At 45.7% G+C, this 6,555-nt stretch overlaps 1 protein-coding gene across 2 annotated transcripts in view; it reads right to left on the bottom strand.

The window, feature by feature from the left end:
• SNAP91 (synaptosome associated protein 91) overlaps positions 1–923 on the bottom strand; it is a 63,707-nt gene extending 62,784 nt beyond the window's left edge. Inside the window, exons 1-2 of one of the 2 annotated variants that reach the window (XM_066315088.1) lie at positions 820–923; positions 46–205 (exon numbers count right to left, since the gene is read on the bottom strand). In XM_066315088.1, the coding sequence (XP_066171185.1) occupies positions 46–175 (130 nt within the window). In that variant the 5' untranslated portion in view covers positions 176–205; positions 820–923. The remainder of the gene's footprint in view (positions 1–45; positions 206–819) is intronic. The other variant, XM_066315087.1, reaches the window with a different exon arrangement.
• Positions 924–6,555: the final 5,632 nt, after the last annotated feature.

Raw genomic sequence — 6,555 nt, forward strand, 5'->3', positions numbered from 1 at the left:
CCTCAGCCCCGGGCCTTCGCTGGGGAAACAAAAAGGGATGCTCACAGTCCAGGTGCTTTTTCTTGGGCCCCATCACTTCATGCGTGGTGGCTTTGCAGACGGCTCTGGCTACGGCCGATCCCGTAACGCTGTACTGAGCAGCTGCGATGCGATCTGTCAGCGTCTGACCCGACATCTTCGAACGGTGCGCTGGCTGCTGCCTGCTCTGCAGGGGCGAAAGACACGGGAGGGAGGCGGAGATGCCGGGTCTGCGGCCGGGGGCAGGCACGGCAGGGGCACACGCACACGGGCACTCACACGGCCCCGCCGCACGCACAATGGTCCCTCGGGCAGCCCGGCCCCTCCCGAGGCGCGGCCCCCCCCGCCCCGTTGTGTAAGCCTCTGCCTCGCTAGAAGCCGCCTGGGGCAGGAAGAAGGGTATTTTAGGCGTCGCAAGGAACAGATGAAGGGGAAATAATGACGGCGGCTGAAGGAGGCTGCAGACGAGCACGGTGCGAGCCCCGGGATGGGCGAAGGCAGCCCTCCCGCACCTGCCTGGCAGCGCCCGCCCCACGAGCGGACCCGCGGAGCAGCCTCCGCCGCGCCCCGGCCCCGCTGCAGCGCCCGCGCCGCCGCCTCCCCGATGGGAGATTATGGCACCCTTGCGCCATGTTCTGCCCTCCCGCTGCCTCCCCCACCGCCACCCCCGGCCCCGACGGGGACCCCCCCAACCCGCGCCGGGAAGCGGGGCGCCGCTGGATGCGGCGGCGGCGGCGCCCAGCGCCATGCAGCATCCCGGCGCGGAGGGACAGCGGGACGGACCGAGCGCCGGCGGCCGACCTGTCAGCGCGTCCTTCCCTCCCGTCCTCCTGCCGCCGCTCCGGGGAGGGCACTGCCGGCCCCCGCCGCGACCGCTGCCCGGCCCGGCCCGCTGGCGAGGCGCCCCGCGGCGCAGCAGCCCCCCCCGGCCCCCCGGCCCCGGTAGCCCCAGGTGCCGGGCGGGCTGTCCCCTCCCGCCGCCGCCGCCGGGGATGCGCTGGGCGTCCACGCCCGGGAGCCGACGCTGCTATTTCCAGCCGGCGGCTTAATCCTCCCGCAGCCTAATCCCCGCGCTACTGCCGCAGCAGCGCCGCCCCCTAGCCCGGTGCAGAGGGCGGGACGGAGCGGAGCCGAGCGCCGCCGCCGCCGCAGATCGGTGGCCCGGCGCAGTCAGGTGACCCCGGGCCCCCGCCCGCCGCCCGCGTCCCCGAGGTGGCGGCGGCACGGCCGGAGCTGATCCCACGCGGGGGCTGTCCCGGTGGGGATCCGGGACTGGGGGGAGCCGGAGCCGCTGATGCTTCTCCGGTCTGCGTCTCGTGGTCCTGTCGTGAACGCTTAAAATAGCGCCTTGAGGGATCCCAAAACCGCACATAAGACTGGATTTCTCCAGATGGTTGTTACGATGTTATTCTTATCAAAAACCTCTGAAATAGGTTCCCGGAAGGGTTTTATCTCTGTTGCCTAAGGTAGCCTAAGGGTCTTGGTTACAACTCAGCCACACTCGGGAGGATATATTGCTACAATTTCATTGTGTAATTGAAGCCTACCGGAGTGATCCGTGGAGTATTGGAAATGCGGCGTACATATATTATCATAAATTGGCTGAACTTAGTTTTGGAGTAAAGTGATTTAAGTGGGTGGGGTCTAAACGAAATGGCACAGGTAGCAATTACTTCGAGCTGCCGGCAGAACACATTTCAGAAGACTATGTCAGCTTATGACATTAACTAGCTGGAGAAAACACTATGTACAGTCAGTATTGAAGAGTTGTGCACACCAAGTGATTATTGGGTTGTGTTGCATACAGAGACATATGGCACCATTTTAATTTGTTATTCCAGGAGGAGAACGCTGGAAAAGGATTGTGATCGGTGACTGTATGGAACGCCAGCTTTCTATTTCATTCTTTCTATTAATGCTATTACTATTTCATTCTTTCTTCCTTTTTCCTGTTTTGTTTTGTTGTTGTTTGTTTGAGGGTTTGGTTTGTTTGGTTTTTGTTGTTGTTTTTTGTTTTTTTACCTGACAAAAAGGAGATTTTAAAATCCTAGGTAGCCTGAAAGCTTGGGAATGCTGTTAAAATACTGCTCGAAAGTTCAAGTCAATCTTTTCTGTGAGAAATCTCTTCCCAAATAGCTGTAAAATGGTGCTTTGGACCACTGAAGACAGGTGTTCACATTTGCACATTTTTCATTATTGGTTGAATCTCCTTCTTATTTGCAGATCAGACAGAGATTTTTGAATTTCAAGATTCAAAGGTTTTTTCAAATGCAGTGTTTGACTATGGAGTGGGATTTAATTTTAAAAAAGGATGTGAAGAGTATATCGCTATTGGCAATCAGCATTAGGAGTCTGTAAACTTCGAATGTTCCTCTAAGAGAGACTCCCACATTCCAGCAGTGAGAAGATGTCCATGTTTCTCGTTTCCATTCAGTAATGAGTAGCAAATAAATCAGCTGTGGAGTTGCACAGAAAGATAATACTGTGCTCTTTAGCATTACTGTAGTTCACTGTTCAAGTATGGACAAAAAGACTTTTCGAAGGAGAATAATATTTAGAAATTGCTTCTGTTACGACAGAAATGTTGACTTCGATGCCTAGGAATTTGACATTAATGACACGATTTGTGGCAGCTAGAAGCATGTCTTAGCAGAGGCACACAACAATTTTTCCTCTGTTCTTCACAATCAGTTATTGGGCTCATACTCCCAATTGATTTCAGAGGAAAGAAACAGCTGGGACCTACCAATACTTCATGTTCCATTACTGGCATTAAGACTGAACTTTTCTTGGTAATACTGACAGGAGTTTAGAATGGTTTGACTTTAAAAGAGAAACTTCTTTTTTAACTAGTATATTACAGAAAAAAAAAAAAAAAAAAAAAAAAAAAAGAACAACAACACAACTACACAAATTGGTTTGGGCCAAGCAGGATAGTTTTATGCTAGCCAACTTTATGCTAGCCAAAGTATTTAATAAGTGATGCAACTTTTATTAACATCTAGTGTACATCTTCAGTGTGAAAGTCTGTATACTTTCTGAACTAGTCAGTGTTGTTATCAATAGTGACTGTCACTGAGATTCTCATCTGTGTCACCAAAAATTGTGATTCTTAATACTCAGCTAATTTTATATCTTTGTATTCTCAGAATACTGAAGCAAAAGATAATTCAGATAATCTGTACCATTGCCTTAAAATTTATGCAGTTTCTTAATGAAAACCTAAGGTGCTTTAAGAAGGTAAGACAAGAAGACATTAGTACTCTTTAAATTCAGAGTGAAAGGATGTGATCTACTGAAGCTGTATTGCTTTCGGATTTAAAACCAACCACCACTTCCACAAAAGAGGAGTTCATATTTGTAATGAACAAAAGGCCACACAGGAAACAGGAACCATCTTGAATAAGGATACACCATGGAGGGAGCAGCCCAGCACTAAATAGATGGGGAGTTGGGGTTGCCATTCCACAGGGTAGTTTTTGATGAAGTCCCAAGAAGTTGCCTGCTGTGCTGGCTCTGTGAAACCTAAGTTCACAGCTCGGCTGGTGGAGGTCTAGATGAGGGCCATATAAGCAGCTGTAAAGGGTTATTGCTGCTAAAAATAACATAGAATTGGTGATGTCTTTCTTGACTCTTTGTAACTGTGCTTTCAATTTAATAATGAAAGCCTTAAAAAAGAGGAGATATATTAATAACAAACTGAATGGCCATTTTGAGGCACAAAGATAATTCTTAATTGAATGTGAAGTGAGAAAAATAGAGTTGATCTGTGTTAATCTCACATTCAAGCACACGTGGATGGAAGGAGGCATGTGTAAGGGCTGATTCATCACACCTCATACCTGAATTCTGCCCCAGAAATGCCCATGTCTTGGGTGATGTAAAGCATGTAAACTGTGCACTAGAGTACACTGAAATCTGGGGGTTTCTCACCATAATTCTGCATTTTTTTCCATTTGTCTGCCAGTTTCTCCTGTCAAGTCTTCCAGTTCTTCAGCCAACTTCGATGCCCTTTCCTCAGCCTTCAGGCAGAGATTTGGACCCCACCTTGTCTGTGCCTGAGCCTGCCTCAGGCCCAGTGCTGTTTTTCTGCTTCTCCCTCTTACTCTTAGGGCCAGTGGTACAAACAGAGCTCCTGGAGAGGCTGGCTGTAACCATAGTGATAACAGCAGTCCTGAACAGATCTGTTTAGCTCTGGGGAGGGGGGAAAAAAAAGACTTTTCAAAGGAGAAGCATCCTCCTGACTTTGTATTGGATTGATGGAGCCAGGTAGTTTGCATTATGCTTTCTCTACAGCTCGTGCAACAGTAAGTACTCAAATCATGCAATACTCAGGAGTTTCTGTGCTTCTGATGTTAAATATAACCTCATTGCTTGGTCTTGTGTGGGTTCTGTCCACAACTGTTTGTCCAGCCCCTGTAGTCACCCTCCTTAATGGCATTTATTTCAGTAGTTCCTTTGGTTGCTGTGATATAAAGAAATTAAAGCAATTTATCAGTTTTCCAGTCAGAAAGACAGACTAAGAAGGATGTAGCCTGAATGTCTTTGTACATCCCAGGCAGAAGATTTGCTACATTTTGGAGAACTACTTGAGCTACTAAATCTAAGAGAACAGCCGTACACAGTGGTAAGGGTACAGACTTGGTGGCATGAGTATGTACTCTACATCCCATAGGAAATGCCTTTTTTGTGTCTTTGAAGAACTTTGAAAATTAAGTTAATTTAGATAAAAGAGAGAATTAATAGAAGAGAAAAGTTACACAAAGAATAGCTAACGAGCTCTTCTACTGTTCTTTAAGCCATGTCAGAGTGAGGTCATGTTCTGCAGAGTATGGAGTGTCTGAATATTACAGAGTTGATGGTTACAGAAGGGTGGTAATTGGCATGTTCTGTACAGATGAAAAAGGTGTGTTCCTTACTCAGCATGCTGGTTCCCACAAGGACAACCTTAAAAACTGTATTATCTTAGAGACTTCTGTTGACTGGTGCATTAACGGACCACATCATTCACATCACAAGGATAGGTTTTGCTGCTGGAGTAGTTTTTGGCTTATGTCTGGCAATAACACTGAGTTTAATAGACCAGAAAGGGGTCAGATGGACATATGTATCAGAAATGGAGCAAAAGTCCTGTAATTGTGGAAGTCAGTACCTGTGAAATTCCTCACTATTTAGGATTGATTCTGGTCATTAATTTTGTAATCCTGATAGAGCTTCCAATTCAAAAGTCTGGAGGTATGTATGAAGTATATTGCACTTCCACGCAACAGATTCACATTAGGCTTAAATTTGTCTTTTTTTTTAACCTTTTCTTTTACACAGAGCACTAATCTTTTACAGATTTATTTTAACAGGTCTGTGTACCAAAAGCTACCTAACTTACTGCTTCTATAGGTAATATGTATTCTACTATAGTCAATGTGGAAATACCAGCTTTCTATTGATATTAGAAAGAGGGGAGAAATAATTTAAGAAAGCTGCAAGTCATCTTGAATAGAAATGTTTTGTATTTCATTGAAGATGTTTATATTGGAAAAGAGAAATTCAGAAAAAAATTTTTGTGAAGCCATACTAAGCTTCACTGACATCATGAAGCAGATTCACCAGAGTCAACAGAAAAAGACTATTCAGTACTAATTGAAGTTTAAAATTTATTACTCATTGACTAATTGACAATCCTGTCTTTGAATACAAAGTAACTCTGAAGGCATTGATGCCAAATGCATCATTTCCTCAAAAGAGAGCAGGATGCTGCCTGAAACAAAATCCAAATTTCATGTACCGTAGAAATTTTGATCCATGGAAAGACAACAGGCTTTCAAACTACCTTGGCTTTGTGGACATTCCATTTTAATTTTCAAGCAAAATAAACTTTTTTTTTGTAAAGGTGTATTATTTTGATACTCATACTTCCAAAGTGGCAGCATTTTTTGCTGTAAACGGTGAAATATTGTATAAATAATAGTAATAAGTGTACAGCTGGCTAAGTAATAAGTGTACACTTATCCTGGCTATGACAATGGATAGAAACAGGGATGCTTCACTGACTTCTATCTGCTCCACCAGTGGAAGCATTAAATGTTGTATTTTACATTGAGCACAACTGGGACAAACTGGGCCTGAGAAGCAGCTAGCAATGATTTTCAAGGGAGAAAGCCTCTCTATATTCTTACAAAAAGAAAAGGTCTTCAAGAGAAGAAAATTCCATTTCTTTGATCTCCTAAATCAATAAAAGCTGCCATCCTGATAACTGAGCCTGGTCTCTTACCTGCTTCTCTGGCTCCTGGCAAGTCCCCAATTTCTGCAAAAGCAGAGCAGCTTTTAAACAGCAGCTTTTTGTGCATGCACAAATGATGTGCATGTATGGCATTTTTTATTTTACATGTTGTCCAGTATCTGCAGGAGCTGCTGGATAGAGAGTGTTAGGCAAAAGCTATTAAGACAGTGGGCCTTCAGCCAGGTCCAGAAAGGGTGACCCACCTTCTCTTTAAGAGCTCTGCCAGGTGATGTGAACTGTTTATTTGATCTTTTTGACAT

Source organism: Sylvia atricapilla, chromosome 3 (assembly GCF_009819655.1).
Source record: "Sylvia atricapilla isolate bSylAtr1 chromosome 3, bSylAtr1.pri, whole genome shotgun sequence".
NCBI classification, from domain to species: Eukaryota; Metazoa; Chordata; class Aves; order Passeriformes; family Sylviidae; genus Sylvia; species Sylvia atricapilla.